Consider the following 16,070-nt stretch of genomic DNA (forward strand, 5'->3'; position numbering starts at 1 on the left):
TTCAGTATTTACATTGCAAGTTGGTGCCCCCTTATAACCGCACCGGGTGAAACACATACATTGTAACACCTCCCTTTTTTTTCTCTTCACATTGTGCTAAACAAAGTCCCGGAGGTGTGCAGGCCTCCTAACATCCCTGCCGCATCTTGTGGTGGTGACACCAGTCTGGGCCATCTGAGGATCCGGCACAGTAGCTGTTGAGCAGGGTTGAGGTGTGTCTGTGACGTGATCACCACCACTAGGGGTTGAGGTTGGCGGGACCGCGATGACCGTCTCTGCTGCTGGTGAGACCCCTGGTGCTGGCCTCAGGTGTCTACGGTTGCCTCTCAGCACAGTCCCGTTATCCAGCTCCACCGAATAGGACCTTCTCTGGTCCTGTCGTACCACCGCTGCAGGTGTCCAGACAGTGCGTCCGGCCACTTGTGACTGTACTCGCACCAGTTCTCCATTCTGCAGAGGCCGTAGTCCGCTAGCCCCTCTATTGTAATAGCGAGCTTGTCTGAGCTTGTTTTCCTGCACAGCGTTACCAGTGTCCACAATTGCAGGTTTAAGCAGATTTTCACACATGGGCAGTAACGTCTTTGTCCGTCAGCTCATCAGTCTCTGTGCAGGACTGGCCTGGAAACCCTGCACAGGAGTGTTTCTGTGAGCCAGTATGGCTAGATATGCGTCCGACTTTTCCCGCAGGGCTTTCCCCATTAACCTTTTAGCCGTCTTGACAGCAGACTCTGCTTTTCCATTGCTTTGGGGATATGTGGGCGACGATGTTACATGTTCAAATTCCAAAGACTGGCTGAATCTCTTAAACTCCTGTGAGCTATATTGTGGGCCATTGTCCGAAAACACCACATCAGGCACACCATGGCGAGCGAAATGTGCCTTTAACTTGTGGATGACTGTGGTGCACTTGGTATAAGGCAGATAATCAACTTCCCAAAAATTTGAGAAATAGTCCACAGTCACTATGTAGTATTTATTATTAACGGTGAAATGGCCTCAATTGGAAGTCATGGCTCAGTAATGGTTCTTTCTGTTGTCGAGTGAAACACATACATTGTAACAATAACTATGTACTGCCACCTGTATTTAAACGCTAAGAGGCACCAATGTAATCCTAAAAAATGATTTAGATTACAAGCTATTTGATTACGAACTATTATTTTACATTATTGACGTAGTACAAACATTCCGTGAAATAAACGTTATAAAACAGCAATTGTATTCAGGCAGTGGTTAGCCACCCCTTTAACGTATGTCGGCTGAGACAAAATTAAAGGAAGGCCCCTTTATGTCTGACGCACCACTCTGCGACTCGTTGATGTGTTTTCAGGTCAAGTCGGAGGAGATCTGGAGGACAGTTGATCGATAATGGCCCTGAGGGCGACCCGGTTGGTTTTCCGACCCGTGGCAACCGCCGTAAAAACTGCAAATGTTGCTCAGAGGGTACGAAGACAAAATGCACGAGCTCTGGTCTGTTATGTATTCTACTTCTACAATGACGTCCTAAACTAGCATGCTAGCTGCGTGGTAAACCAGCAGCACTAAAGGCTGCCTCTTCAATATCTATGCTGCTCGTCAGTTAAATCTAAGAGGAAAGCCACAGAAGAACGTTTTAGGAAAATACTGCTGATGTTATGTATCTCATTTAAACAGTAATAATAGCGGCAAGCGTTATGTGTAGCTATGTCCTCAAATAAATCGTTTCAATGAAAACCCGTCGCAATATAAGGAATTGCTTTGTTTACAATTTGCGTCCCCAGATTGGGATTGGTAATGAGTTTTACAACAAAAAATCGCTCTATTTCAATACTACTTTAAAATTGTTTCTATAGTAAGCGTTTGTTTTTGCTTATATTTTGATGCCAAGATCAGAGAAGGCATTAAGTTTCAAATGAAAGTGTCCCAACGTTTATAGATGTTGCAGAGCTTGGCCCAGAATGTTTACTGCACTGTTGTGATTTTACGGGCTTTTGTATTCGAATAAGTACAGAGATTTTGGTTTTGTGCGTGGAACGTGTTTGTCCTGTGATTTGATTAAGATTGACATCTTTTTGCACACAATGTGCTACTTTTCTGTACTACACATTCGTTCAAAGATGACCAACATTTGTAATGTACTTCACTTATTTTGATGGTTTGTATACACATTTGGCAAATTAATGTTTGTACTTCATAAAATGACAAAGTATGTACTATATCAAGATCTTGTCTCTTCTTTTTGAAGAGATGTTTACTGGAGATTTAAAATTTAATTGTAAACAATATAAAAGTACACATAAAGGTATTGTTTTTTTCTTCTTCTTAAATACACCATTGGTTATCGGTATGTGTCTCTAGAAGCAGGATATTCCTGGTCATCAGTATTAGCAGAACTAAACCGTTGTTTTGCATCCAGAAGTATTAGCGTAATACTTTTTCAATAGAAAAAAAATAATTTTGGGTTTTATCACTTAAATGCTGCTGTACTATTTATATTGCTGCACTTTCACAAACAATCCTTGTTATTCTCCTTGATTTAAGGTCAGTGTCTGCATCGGTTTGTTTTTTACCCAAGGTGTCCGTGCACACGACGGCTGCAAATAAGCTGGAATATGGCTGGTTGGCGTATGTACTGGGCGAAAGGACCACGCCACGCTTGAAATGGTACAGCAAGATTATTTCAGTGGATGGCAACCTGGCGTCAGGCAAAGGAAACCTGGCACAGAATCTGGCCAACAAGTTGGGTAAGCATTTTGTGAATATATTTGATTGTAAAAAACACCACTTACTCTAGAGCAGCGTCACCAACAGGTTGCCAGCGAGCATCATGTGGCCCATAAAGATCTTTCTGGTAGCCTGCGGACTGGTTTCCTAATTACCTCTCGAGTGGTGGGTTGTGATTTTCTAGGAAATAAATGGTGGAAAACGATTCGTTGATTGTTTTTCATATTTAGTAGTATCTGTTTTCTAACCGAGCACGGCGGCTTTGTGGTTAGCACGTGTGCCCTGTGACTGGCTGGAAGCCAGTTCAGGGTGTCCCCTGCCCACTGCCCGTAGATGGCTGGGATGGGCTCCAGCACCCCCGCGACCCTACTGAGCATAAGCGGTGCAGATAATGGACGGATAGATGTTTTCTAACTGGCATAATAAATTACCATTATCAAAGTCCTTAACAACATGATAAATTCTCAATAATCACTCTGAATATATATATGTTTAATTAGGTTATCAATCAAAAAATTAATCTCACAGTGCTCTATTTTTGAGGAAGACCCTTTTGTGACAGCCATTTTACAAAAATAAATCGCCTGACTCTCCCAAAATAGGCTATTTTTTTCCAAGTAAAATGGCTGAGTTTGAGCATTTTGACTCATCTTTCCTGGAAAAACTATGTGTTGGTCCTGTATAAATTAAGACCACCAAATAAAAGATTAGACCATCATCTTTCCTCAAACAAATGTTTGTTTCTAATTCGTTTCGTTTTTCAGTAATCTGCTATAGATTTTAGCTAGGTTTGAGCAAAATAACATGTTTTTGAGAACAATTCAGAGGAAATGAGGTTTTTGCAAAAAGATGTATTTCTTGCAAGTCAGTTCTTGCTTATTATTACAAGGGGGCCTGATGGTGTCAAATGCGTCCTAAACCCAGCATACTTATCATGTCAAGATGATTCAAGGGCTTCTTCATCCCCAGAAGTCATTGTAGGAGCTGTGCAAAGTGTACACTAAATGCTTAAGCATCACAAATGTCCATGTAGGTCTAATCATAGGTCCCAGAACGATAACCCAATAAATGTCTGTAACTTTTTTAAACATAATCAGCCTCCACTGGTTTGGATAAGTACACTAGCAGATTTATTGTGTAAAAGGTTGATTTTAAGCGTGACCTCCTTATTTCCTCGAAGGCAGACAGAGACAGAGAGAAAAAAATACAAATACAGTGTCTTTGTGAGAGGCACCTGGCTTTGGCAACATCAAGTTGACATATATCAACCTGCAGCTTGTTTTTCTCTTGCGCTTCTCTGAGTGTTGTCTCGCGGGCCGGCTTCAATTCCTTAGCGGGTCTGATCTGGCCCGCGGGCCGCCTGTTTGACATCTGTGCTCTAAGGCAATTAAAAAAGCAAAACTCAGTCTGGATTTATAACAAATATACTGAAATTATGTATTTTATTTTAATATTGCGAGTTATGTTCAAAAAGCAAAATATTCCATCTCAAAATATTAGGACAAGATGAAAATAAGCCATAATTAGCAATATTAAAAATAATAAAGGATCATAATATTTTGGTTGATTTGTAATGCTTATGATCCGAGTTCGTTATTTTGACTATTATTGCACACTGTTGTCTGTCATTTTGACTTTTCTGAACTGTTAACATCATTGTCACTATCAGCTCATCATGCTGCTTTTTTTTTATTTTCTCAACCAGGAAAGCAGATCTGCTTTCTTAGTCTAGGAGACTGAAGTAAATGAAAGGGATTAGGGAAGTATCTTAGGAACAAGTGGGAATTTCTTATCTGAAGGCTCGCTTCCCAGTTCTTCTTGCAGTTTTAAAATTCAAAGATGTCTTTTCTTCTTATTTTGAACATATTAATATTGTCTATACGTATATATTTTTTTTCTCTCTAATTTAACAATGTTGTGTTTTCTCAGGGATGCTCTACATGCCCGAACCTGATACCTTCTTTTTGGATAAGATGTCAGGAGATAAGGAGCCTCTTCCGGTCGACTTTTATGGCATGTGCAGCCTAGAGAAATTCTACCAGGACCCGAAAGCTGCCGACGGAAACAGCTACAGGCTGCAGCTGTGGATGTACAACATGCGGCTGCTGCACTACTCGAACGCCATTGAACACATGATCACCACAGGTAGCATGAAAATCTACTACAGTCTCTTGTTAGTACATTAAATTTTCATTGAAATTATAACGTTGTGTGACATAGGCCAAGGTGTCATCCTGGAGCGCTCACCCTTCAGTGATATGGTGTTCCTGGACGCCATGTTTAAGCAGGGCTACATCAGGAAGGAGTGTAAGTGCTACATTGCCTTTGACATCAACAAATATACACACTCTGTGTCTTTAACGTGGTTTTGGTACAAAAAGGTGTGGAGCACTACAACGAGATCAAACACATCAGCATCTGCGAGTTCCTGCCTCCGCATCTCGTCATCTATGTGGATGTACCTGCTGATGAGGTGCAGAAGAAGCTGAAACAAAGCAACAAAGTAGGCCTAAATTACTAAAGTCTAGAATCATCATTTTTATGGAAATGCTAATTAGTTTTTCTTTCCTCTTGGCTGAAATTATTATTTCACACGCGATATAGTGTGGTTTGGTCACATTATTCTTCTTTGTGGTTTGGTGCTACACAACACAGCAACATTTAATGATCAAATTTTACAGTGTCCCTTAACAATTAAATACCTGGAAAGTTGAGTGTGCAATACTACTCGCCCTTACTGCGTTAACACTTTCAAGTGCCACCTTTTGAAATTACAGGTACAAGACGCTTGGGGTATGTTTCTCAGTTTTGCACATCGAGAGACTGAAAACCCCCTTATTTCTTGCAAAACAGTTCAAGCTCAGTGAGGTTGGATCTAAAGTGTTAGAGAACTGCTATTTTTAGCTCTGCTTCAAAGGTTTTTAATTGTATTCAACTTTGTACTTTGACATTGCCATCCTAACAACGGGATATATTTATTAGTGCAGACTCCAATGGCTTTTCTTCAAGAATTTTCATTTATTTGGCCCCATTAATTTTTCCATCAATTCAAACCGTTCTTTCCTGTTGAAGAAAAATATGCCCATAACAACAAGACTACCACCCCGTTGGTCAGTCTGGATGGTGTGTTTAGAGCAATGAGCTGTGTCGCATTTACGCTTAACAATTTGTTTTGCATTTTGACCTAAAATGTCAATTTTGGTGTAATCTGGCCAGAGGACCATTTTTGACTTTTAGTGTCTCCCAGGTGACCTCTGCACATAATAAGGAAGACTTTTTATCTGTGACAAATCGTTTTCCTGTTTCCACTCTTCTATAAAGGTTAGAGTTGTGCAGTGTACAAATTTTTGTTTTCCTATGCACAGACTCACCCACCTAATGTGTAGATCTCTGCAGTTCTTCCAGAGTGAATATGGGCCTCTTGGCTGCACCTCTCATCAGTCTTCTTCTAGCATGTAGAATTGTAAGAAAATAAATCAGTAATACATTAATAATATAATATAAAAACAGTGTTACGAAAGTCTTTGGCACATTTTGACATTGAATATATCAGAAACTATCAAGGGTATAAAAACATATCTGGTAAATTCAGAAAGCTTGGATCACATGTATTTAATATTCATAGAATGTTGAAAGATGTTCAATGTGACCACTGGTCACACAACACACATCAAGCTGCTAGTTAAATTCTCCCGGGCCGCGTGACGGAGAGAGTTCGGCGGACGCGGCGTCACACGGCGGCAGCGGCGTGACACGGCGTGACGCGAGAAAAGGCGGCGGGCGTGATCGGGCTACCCCCGTAACTGGGGGGAGCCCGCTCGTCCGACGACCCCAGTAGCGCGGCGCGACGACAGGCGGCCGTCCGCGCGCGGAGGACGTGCGCGGCGGACGTGCGCGGGACCCCCGTAACTGTGTCGGTGTCGTGCATATCGCGCCTGAAAGTACCCGCGCCGCGGGTTAGGGGCTCGCTCGCGGGAGCAACCGAACGGCACCCGCGGTGCAGCGCAGATAAAAACCCTGTCGTGAATATGTCTCCGATCGTCCCGGGCGGACGTAAAATCGCCCTGCTGTACGACTCTCAGCGGTGGATCACTCGGCTTGTGCGTCGATGAAGAACGCAGCAAGCTGCGAGAACTAATGTGATTTGCAGCTGCGATTGGCTGGCAACCAGCTCAGGGTGTCCCCTACCCACTGCCTGGAGATGGCTGGGATGGGCTCCAGCCCCCCCGCGACCCCAATAAGGATAAGCGGTGCAGATAATGAGATGAGATTTTTTTTTTTTTTTTTGAAGAAATTTGAATTTTCACTTTTTGCGGGTGGTTTTGTTCCCCATTAACCGGGTCTAAAAAATAAGAAATTTTTTTGAAGGTACTACTTCGCGGATTTTCACTTATCGCGGGTGGTTTTGGTCCCCATTAACCGCGATAACCGAGGTCTTACTGTAGTTCATAATTCCCCACAAAAGGAAATTGCATGGCGTGGGATCTGAAAATCAAATAACAGCATGAATAACAGAAGCTGTTGCAACCATTGACAATACAATGGAGGACACGTTTGGCAAGAAATTGAATATCTGCTTGATTTCTGTCGTGTGACCCATGGCGCTGACATTGAACATCTTTGAACCCATGTAAAAAGTGAGATTACAACCTTTCTAAATTTACCAGATGTGTTTTATATCCTTAAGGGGCCGGTCACACAGACATTTGCGGCTGAATCACGGCCAGAAATTTCTGCCTTTGAGGCAGACGCTATTGGACGCATTGAGATCGCCATCCAGACGAGATACAGCGGTGCTTAACACGAGGTCGGAAATTCGCGCGCGGGTGGCAGCACGAAACTATTTGGCGCTGCTCAATTCTTCAGAGCGCGGGTACACAGCCTTTCACGAGCGTAATGAGGCTGAACCACGGCCAGAAATATCTGACCGTGAAGCAGATGCTGTTGGGCGCTGTTGGACGTTTTGAGACTGCCATATAGACGAGATAGAGCAGTGCTTTACTCGCGGTCGGAAATTTTCACGTGGTTGGCCGCGCTCAAAACTTTTGAGCTGCTCAAAAGTTTGAGCACGTGTTAAACCGCGTGCCGCACACGTGGTCAACACGAGGAAATGACGCGGAACGACGTGCTCTGGCCGCGGCCAGTGCGTGCTTACACATGGGTAGGACGGGAAATTTCCGCGGGTAATCGTGGGTGGAGCATGGTAATAGCATGTTCTGCGCCTGTATCGCGGTGTTATTACGTGAAATTAGCGTGTTACGCGTGTGACAGTCAAACGCCTTTCTCCGCGTACAAACAGCGCGAATGCCGAGCACACGTCAGTTGTGCTCGTGACGTCAAGGGGGTGAACATGGATCCCCGTCAGCGTAGTTTCTCTTCATTTCAAATAAATCTTTCGGTGCATTCGCAATGGTCGCAGCAAGGCTTTAATGCTAGGACCTTAGCTTGGCCTTTTGGCTGAGAGTAAGAGTCCCGGCTCCTAAGCTTTGTAGCGTATTATAAACTGATCGATAATGAATAAAGAAGATAGACCAATAACCCTTAAACCCCACCCCCGTCAGCGTAGTGACCTCGTCTTAATCCATTTTTAATTCTTGACAATTCTTTTCAAGATAATAAAATAAAAATGATGCCATAGCTTGAAATCTTGATCTTCACCGGATTGTGTCTTGTGCGGTTATGATTTCTACAGTCCGGTGCCAAGATTTGCATCCCCTCACTACTTCAACCACGTTTACCTCGTTTTATCTCAATTTAAGGGAATGTAATGGCGAACATATAACCAAAACCATTTCGTCTTGCATTTGTTGGAAATGTAATACAACTTAAACCATTCCGTCTTTGTTTTTGTTGTGAACGTAATCGAACGGTAAATCCTCCCCCCCTCGCGTGAACGCGCATTCTTCTGTGCTTCCAACTAAAGCGATCGTATTCTATATAAAACGCTTATTAAAACTATAAAGCGAGCTAATTATAACAATTGGGAGATCCTAGTCTATATAACGCGTTTATTTAAACAATAAAGTGCGATCATATTCTACAAAATGCGTTTGTTAACGTGGATGAAAAAGTCGAGGGGGTGGGGCGGTGTGGGTGTTGCGTAGGAGTCGGATTTGGGCACAACACCGGCTCGGGAGCTTTTATACCCGTGGTCCACACGAGAAAATGACGCAGAAATGACGCGATGAGGAAGCGGAACAGTCGCCGGCGTCTGTTTTGCGGGCATACCACCGATGAACAGCGGGTTGGCCAATTTTGCGCATTTTCCATCCCGGGCAACCACGGGCAAAAAAAAACGCAAAATTTTAGCCGTGATTCAGCCGCAAACGGCTGTGTGACCGGCCCCTAACAGTTTCCCAAAAAAATCTAGGTCAAAATGTGCTAAAGACGTTTAATTATAGGGAATATTTGATATGATCAAGAAACCAAATAGTTTGTGAGAATAAAAATCCTATTAGTCATAAGTAACCTTCGTGTCCTCTCCCTCTCTTTTGCTCTCTGTCACTTTCTCTGACTATCTCTCTTTCTCTGTTTGTCTTTTGCTTTATGGCTCTCTATTTTTCTGTATATTTTACAGGTCAGGGTTTTAATGGGAGCGACCAGCCAAGTACGCTGACTTTCAAATACCCTTTTTAAAGCACACGGCAGACGGAATTATGATTTGGAAGCTAATGTTTTTTTTATATCCCGCAAGGATTGTTGTTTTGGCTGCATTTGCAAGTGAATTGTTCCTAATTTTTAGCCCTGGCTAAATAATAAACATGGAGTTAGTCTCCATATTAACTTGCGCAGACTTTGATTAAACATATATTAAGGCGGGGCCCTCAAAATATTTGAGAGACCCCTGTTTCAGCTGGATGGCTGGATCTTGGTGATTCACAGTGGTTTGTTACATTTCAATATGATTGCTAGCAGTTTTTCTTGAGATGTTTAAAGCTTGGGAAATCTATTTGTATGTAAATCCAGATTTAATCTTCTCCACAACAGTATCCCAGACCTCCTTGGTGTTTTTTTTAGTCTTCATGATACTTTCTACATCTCAAACAGACTGCTGAGATTATTAGAGAGCAGGTGAATCCCGGCAGAGACTTGGTGACACATAGCTGGATTCTATTTATCATCATTCATTTAACACAACATTGAGCTTTCAGAGATCCTTGGTGACATTTTGGTGCGAGTTTGCTGCTTTTAAAGTAATGGGGCAGAATAATCTTGCACACCATTTTTTCAGTTTTTGTTATTTGTTAAAAAAAAACATAATATCGAATACATTTATTTTTACCTCACAATTGTGTCCCAGATGTTGTCGATTCTTGACAACAACAAAAAGTAACATTTGAAGCTGAATTGTGGCAAAGAAATAAAAAGTTCAAGGGGGTCCGAATACTTTTTTTCGCACTGTATCTCAAATATTAACCGATATAAAAACAATTGTTGATTAATTTTGTAATCGACCAGTTGTTTTACTGCTTGCATTCATCCACAATCCACGAATTGTGATTTTTAGGTGCAATAATAACCGCCCTTTTTTATTTGGATAACAGACTCCTAATTTCAAATTCACTGATCAAGCTTTTAAAAAAACTCAATTGCCTTTATCTAGGTGTTGGCCATTCCTGAATGAGACTTGAATCAAATTATGCCTGTTTTTCTCGTGGTGAACAATAATTTGTAAAAACACTGACTATTTTTGGTTTTGTTTGTGGATGTGACTCCCTTTAAGTTGAATATTTGTTTTCTCTAAGCCTTATCTTCAGAATGTGCCGTTGGCGTACCTGAAGAGCATTGAAGACAGCTACAAGAAGACCTTCTTGCCAGAAATCAGGTGCGTAATGCATGTTTGCGTGGTTGTTGGGAAAAGCCAAACTACAAACACATAACATGTTGCTAACTGCGGCCTGGTGGATGACTGGTTAACTCGCCTGCCTACTGGTTCTGGGTTCTAATTCAGCTACCAGCCCTATTGGTATTGTGAGTCTGAATTGTCTGTAGGAATGAGTGTGTGTGATTGTCTCTGTTCCCTGGCAACCAGTGCAGGGGGTATTGCACAAAAGTGGCATAAAAAATCCAGGCTAACTGAATAAGTGCAGCATGATCTAGTTTGGCCGGCGCATTTTGACCCAATCGGTTGCACATTTCCCACGCCAGGATAAAACAGGGCGGCAATGTCAAGCCAGCTGTATATATCTGGGATAATTGCACGTTCACAGTTTCCTCAACTAGACCTTCAGAACTGATCTCAGAATATTGGATCAAAAAATGAAAAAGTGTTGCCCGTTGCCTTTTATGTCCGTTTAACAACAGCTCTTTATGCAGTATTATAAAGATGTGTAAGAAATTATAAGAAAAAAAAGTTTAGTGGTATGATTTTTGCCTGCTCTGAGGGAGTCCTTGGTTTGATTCGCGTCAACCACGGCAAAGACAATTTTTTGCCTAAACAGTACATCCCATTATTTATTTTATTGTATCTCTTTTACGTCTTTTATTATATATTTTTTTCAAGGAATGACACATGCATTTTAATTATAAACAATATTCAAAAAGTTTTTTTTAATAAGAATAAAAACAATTCAAATTGTATTATCCATTTAAAGATTTTCTTTTTAATCATCATTGATACTTCATAAAGAGCAAACTTCTACCTTTGACGAGAAAACATCTGAGTGGGAGTTGGACCTATAGAGCTGTGAAACTAGACTATAGAGCGCACCTGATTGTAAGCCGCCCCCAGTACCTTTTTAAAGGAAAAAAACATTTTGTACATATTTTACATACCTAAGCCACAACTTCCATAAGCCACCTGTGTTCAGATAAAAACATAAGATATTTACAAAGAAAGATGGTACACAGAAAGAGTTTTATTAATATACGGTACCTTAACCCTTTAACGCTGTGGTGGGCCGCTGGACTTGTGATAAACAAAAATGTGTCTTTACGATGTCACCAGTCACTGAAATACGTCATGTCACATATTATTGGAAAGATTAAGCTCTTGGGATTCCAGATGTGATAGCCATTTTTAAATAAACTCATCAGAGAAACATTACTGTAAGTCTGAAACAAGATACTCAAAAACTATAAAGCCGTTGTAACTCGCCATTATGTCCCTTGCCCATCTTCAACTTATTTGAATGTCTGCGAAAATTCCTTTTATACATCAAGGACAATCCAACAGAATTGAATACTCCAAAACACGATAATACTAAAAATCTGCCTGAAACGTTTCTGCCTTATTGGATGTTGGTCCTTTTATTTCATTTGTTTCGCCACGATATTTCCATTTACAAATAAACAGACTCGTAAAATGATTCCCAAGATGGTAGTTGGCACTCCCCCTTCGATTGACACCTTTTCTATGATGAGGGTTTGTACATGCTAGTTTTATTTTTGCACAAAACACAAAATTACATTAAACCTGCCTCTCCCTCGACACATATTTTCCATGTTTATCACCCTGACCTTTACTGCTCGGGTGCCTCCTGCAGCCGCTACAAAAAATGCATTTTAGCCGCATCATTCCGTAAGCTGCAGGGTTGAAAGCTTGATAATAAAGTAACGGCTTATATATAATTACACAAAATCATTCACACGGCCCTCCTAGGGATAAGCTGTTGGGAAATGGATGAATGAGTGAATGAATGACTGAAAATTGGTACATATGAAAATAAAGATTGTCACAATTCATTTGTAAACTAGTTTTGGCTTTTGGATTTCAGTGAACAGTCTGAGTTGCTGATGTACGATGCAGCCCAAGCCCAAGACTTTGAAAAGGTAAGTCTCTTATGAAGAAAAACCTCTCCCATGTTACAATTCATTGACATTCTCAAATGCAACCAGGTGGCAGAGGACATTGAGTATTTGAAGTTTGACAAAGGCCCGTGGCTGGAACAGGATGACGTCACCTACCATTACATGAGAACCCTGTGAGATATCGGTCAATGAAATATAAACAAACTGCACTCCTTGCTTGTTATTTACTGTGTTTGGGAGAATGCAAAATGTGACAATTTGAAACTGAAGTCTCTTGTGTTTTTTATAAACTGATGCTAACAGCAGACACTCAATTGAGGGTTATCCATCAAAAAAAGAATGAGAGATATTTTGCTGTTTTCAGTGTTGCAGACAAACACAGTGTGTCAACGTTGACACAAATTCCCAAGTATCTGCCCGAGATCACTGTTGGAGGGCTTGACTTCGATGAAAAATTCTACGCCTTTAAATCGGTACAAAGAATGAACGTGACTTCTACCGTTTGTCAAAAACTGACCTATTGAATTGTTTTTTTTTTTAAGCTTCCTGGGAGGAAATATGCTAAGGGCTATAATGCAGATGTCGGAGACAAATACATTTGGCTCAAGTGAGGAAGAACGTTTGCTACAGTTTGCAGCAGAAAGTGCTTATACATTGTCTCCAATTGTACATCCTATCATGTATGTATTGAAAGAATAAATTTATCTCGTAAACATTCAAAAGGTGATCTTGGAGCATGCTCACACACACACTGATCCGTTTGGTCACTTTATTAGAAGCATCTCTGGTGATGAGCTCTATTATATTGGTCAAAGAAATTGCCTCTTTTCTACAGCAATCAATGTTTATTATAGCAGTCGTTTATCTTACAAAGATTTTTTCGACCTAATTGTAAAACTGAATAAGGTCATCAAAAATGTTATAGCCTTCCAAAGATGCGCCTCAGGCTAGACTTTATATGGCAGCTGCTTTCATTGATTACCATATAAATAACATTGATTTATTTTTTAATCGTACTAATATAGCCAAGAAGCTAACACTTGAAGTCACATAATTTCAATTTAGGGCTGTAACAAGCGAATATTTTTATATTCAGTTATTTTGCCAATAGATCAGATCGTTCTCTGTATCCTAAAACTGTATATCATACCTAATTGACATTGTAAGTTTGCACCATAGCGCCGTGTGTTCTGAAAATCTTGGGCACATTTAAAGTCCCCATATGTCTTTACTAATAACAGTAGTAAGATAAAAGTTGTGCCATTTTACAGCTAATTACATAATGGTTTTTTTGTAAGGCTATTGATTTTTTTGGGGTAAATATATTTTCAGACCTATTAATGGTGCTAACCAGAAAAGGCATTTTCTGTGCTTTATTTGCAAAATCTGAATCATGAACTGTTGTTCAACGTGCATTTTGTTTAAAATTTGGAAAGGAGCCACCAGAGAGGAAGTCCATAGTGAGATGGCATGGTAAATTCATAACAGATGGGCGCTTATGCCCAGCTTAAAGAAGGGGATACCCCTTTAACTTCAGAAGATGTGATTGACCCACTTTCCAGCGAAGCCCCCAAAAATCGGTCAGAACAGCCTGTAAGTGAACTTGGTGTCCTACAACAACTGTTTGGCATGTATGAAGAAGATGACTGCACATAATGCCTTACAAGCTACAGTTAGTCCAACAGTTAAAGGACACTGAAACCAGCTCATCATACTTTTGTATTGCAGTCATCACTTTGTTTCACTGCTATCTGATGGACACACAGTAACTCCAGGTTTGATCTTTGAATGTCTTTTTATGTCTAAGAACCACTTTCGACTTATAACCGGGCCCTATAAATGCCACTGAAATTTGTTTTCAAAATCTAAAAATGTCTTCAAAACCAGTCTGAAATATGATTCTGAATGTTTGGCAGCTCTGTGTACATTGTAATAATTGGAAAATTGAAAAAAAATTAAAAGGAAATGCTAGTAGAGTCCAAGACCGCCATATAGTATTAATACATTTTGAAAACAGTATTACAAAATATTGGGCGGCACGGCAGCACGGTGGTTAGCGCATGCGAGTCATTGTTCTGAGGTCATGGGATCAAATCCAGCTACCAGCCTTCCTGTGCAAAGTTTGCATGTTCTCCCTGTGCTTGCGTGGGTTTCTTCCGGGCACTCTGGTTTCCTCCCACATTTCAAAAACATACATTTTAGGTTAACTGGCTGTTTTATATTGTCCCTAGGTTTGAATGAATGAGTGAGTTGTCTGTGTGCGCTGCGACTGGCTGGCAACCAGTTCAGGGTGCCCCCTGCCCAATTCCCGAAGATAGCTGGGATGGGCTTCAACATCCCTGCGACCCTACTGACGATAAGCGGAGCAGAAAATGGATGCATGGATTACAAAAGACTTGGAATAATCTCAATAATTTACAACGTGACACTGAACAAATTAGTTTAATAAACTGATAATGGGCCAAAAATATATTTTATTAAAGAATAAAATCAAAAAAGTTAGCAGTGAGCCAGATGAAAATGCAAAAGATATTAAAAGTGTAGATTGGGTCCAACAGGCATGAAATGACCTTCCATATAATAACACGGCTGCAGATATATAGAGGTGACTATTTAGTAATTTGCACTAACAACTCTTCTGGGAGCCTGCCACCAGTTTTGCAAAAGAGCGCCAGGTGATTTTAATTCCACTCTTCTTTCCAGAAACACCCTAAATCTGTGTCTTGGCTCCTCCTTGGAAACTCAACGCTTCCGGTGATCCACCATACGCACTGACAACCTCCTGCACTTCTTGAAGTGACAGTATATAAAATAATAGTGCTTGCATAATTTTACTTGTTAACACTCCCAATCAAAGAGGGATAAAAATCCCCTCAAAAAGCTGACTCAGCACTTTTGGTTTTGTTGACTCAGCATTTTGTCTGAGAAATACATATTTTTCCAATAGTCAAGTCATTTTTATTTGTATAGCCCTAAATCACGAAGAGTCTCAAAGGGCTTCACAGATTATTACACTATATTACACAGACTATTTTTCAGCCGACGAGAAGAGTAGGTTATTCATATGCTATGGAGTAGAAGTGAGTTTTAAGTTTAGATTTAAACATTTCCACTGAGGTTGCAGATCGGATCTCAGGGTGAAGAGCATTCCACAGCACCGGTGCCCGGATGGAGAACGCTCTCGAACCAGCAGAACACTTCTTTGCTCTTGGGATCACCAGAAGACCGGAACTCTCAGATCGTAGGGACATAGGGGCAAATCAGATCTGAAAGATAAGAGGGAGCAAGTCCATGTATGATTTTGTATAATACTAAGAGAACCTTGAAATCGCATCTAAGGCTAACTGGGAGCCAATGCAGGTTAGCCAAAATCGGTGTTATGTGATCGCACTTTTTTGTCCTAGTTAAAAGCCTCGCTGCGGCATTTTGTACCAGCTGAAGAGACTGATTCTAGACTTCGGGAGACCAGAGAGTAGTGCATTACAGTAATCGAGACGGGAGGTAACAAACGCATGAACTATAATTTCCGCATCCGACTGAGACAGTATTGAACGGATTTTATCAATGTTACGAAGATGGAAGAAAGCGGTTCTAGTAATTTTCTTTACATGCATTTC

At 40.9% G+C, this 16,070-nt stretch overlaps 1 protein-coding gene across 1 annotated transcript; it reads left to right on the top strand.

Annotated features, from left to right (window-relative positions):
- The first annotated feature begins 1,275 nt into the window (after positions 1 to 1,275).
- On the top strand, positions 1,276 to 13,175 carry ndufa10 (NADH:ubiquinone oxidoreductase subunit A10). Its single transcript, XM_088352944.1, has 10 exons — positions 1,276 to 1,443; positions 2,555 to 2,723; positions 4,633 to 4,848; positions 4,924 to 5,010; positions 5,085 to 5,206; positions 10,449 to 10,528; positions 12,420 to 12,474; positions 12,541 to 12,626; positions 12,818 to 12,926; positions 12,996 to 13,175. The coding sequence occupies exons 1-10, from the start codon at positions 1,369 to 1,371 to the stop codon at positions 13,062 to 13,064; spliced, it is 1,068 nt and encodes a 355-aa protein (XP_088209070.1). The 5' UTR covers positions 1,276 to 1,368; the 3' UTR covers positions 13,065 to 13,175.
- Positions 13,176 to 16,070: the final 2,895 nt, after the last annotated feature.

The sequence above is a fragment of the Urocampus carinirostris genome, chromosome 14 (assembly GCF_059441175.1).
Source record: "Urocampus carinirostris isolate Australia breed hairy pipefish chromosome 14, RoL_Ucar_1.0, whole genome shotgun sequence".
NCBI lineage: Eukaryota > Metazoa > Chordata > Actinopteri > Syngnathiformes > Syngnathidae > Urocampus > Urocampus carinirostris.